The sequence below is a fragment of the Colletotrichum abscissum genome (assembly GCF_030869225.1).
Source record: "Colletotrichum abscissum strain IMI 504890 chromosome Unknown Scaffold_514.1, whole genome shotgun sequence".
Lineage (NCBI taxonomy): Eukaryota > Fungi > Ascomycota > Sordariomycetes > Glomerellales > Glomerellaceae > Colletotrichum > Colletotrichum abscissum.
The window spans coordinates 1-1,122 of NW_026850448.1; the positions used below are offsets into that span (position 1 = coordinate 1).

A 1,122-nucleotide genomic window follows, 5' to 3' on the forward strand; every position below is an offset into this window, starting at 1 on the left:
AAATGGGAACATGATGTAGAAAATCCAACGCCAAGTTGTGTGCTGAGCGATGACGCCGCCTAGTATAGGACCGGCACAGTTGCCCAACGCCCATGCTGCCTGACTAGAGATGAACGGCGCGGTCAGCGGAAGGAAGAACGAGCCCGAGAGGGAGGGTCCTCACACTACGCCGTACCACGTAGGTCGGACCGGCAAAGGGACAAAGTCGGTGAAAATCAACAGGCATAAGACGATGATGCCAGCACCGCCAATGCCTTGGAGAGACCGCCCCACCAATATCAAGCCGATGGAACGCGATACGCAGCAGAAGACCGTGCCTAGAGTGAAGAAAGCGACCGAGATGGTCAGGCATGGCCGTCGACCGAACACGTGGCTCAGATCCGCTATGAATAACATCAGCACGGCGTTGGCTAGGAGGTACGCCGTGCCTATCCAAAAGCCGTCGTACGTGCTGAGCTCGAGGTCTACAACGATAGCCTATGACTATGAGCATGCCAAGGATGGAAAGTGTTTGGGAGGATATCGAACCTGCAAAGAGGTCACAATGACACAGGCGTCAAGGGCGACCATGAGCGACAACAAGGCGGCCGTCGCCATGATGGCGAGATGATGTCGTGAGGGCTTCCATTGGGCTGGGTTTTGGCCGAGGGCATCCTCTCCTAGCTCTCCAGAATGAACGCTCTGCGGACGATGGACGTACGGAGGCATATTGAAAGACAAAAGTAGAGGATTGTGCAAGAAGTACGGGTGAAGAATAACGTGAACTTATCAAGACGCAAATTTTGAGTCGAATCCAAAGGGCCTCTACCCTTATATAGCAAGAAGTGGTGTCAAAGTACCCACTCGGAAACGGAGACCGATGAGCGGCGGCAGAGGCGCTTCTGGTATCCAGACATCAGGCCCATCTACGACAGATGGCTTACATATGATTATTGCGAGGAGTCAAACAAAAGCCTGTTTACGTTGCGAATGAATGAGAAAAGCCGCTCCTAGCGATGTAAACGGCAATATCCGGCGACCTTGAGAATGCTTCCAGCGCAAGGCTTCAACAGCAAATTATGGACACAAGTTGGATGGCTAGAATGTATAAGGCTCAACACGAGATCTAGACAGCTGACCGAA

At 52.7% G+C, this 1,122-nt stretch overlaps 1 protein-coding gene across 1 annotated transcript; it reads left to right on the forward strand.

Annotated features, from left to right (window-relative positions):
* Nucleotides 1-109: 109 nt before the first annotated feature.
* Nucleotides 110-610, forward strand: CABS01_17245 (uncharacterized protein; the record flags this gene model as incomplete). The annotated part of the gene is made up of 1 exon (XM_060550572.1): nucleotides 110-610. The coding sequence occupies one exon, from the start codon at nucleotides 110-112 to the stop codon at nucleotides 608-610; it is 501 nt and encodes a 166-aa protein (XP_060393553.1).
* Nucleotides 611-1,122: the final 512 nt, after the last annotated feature.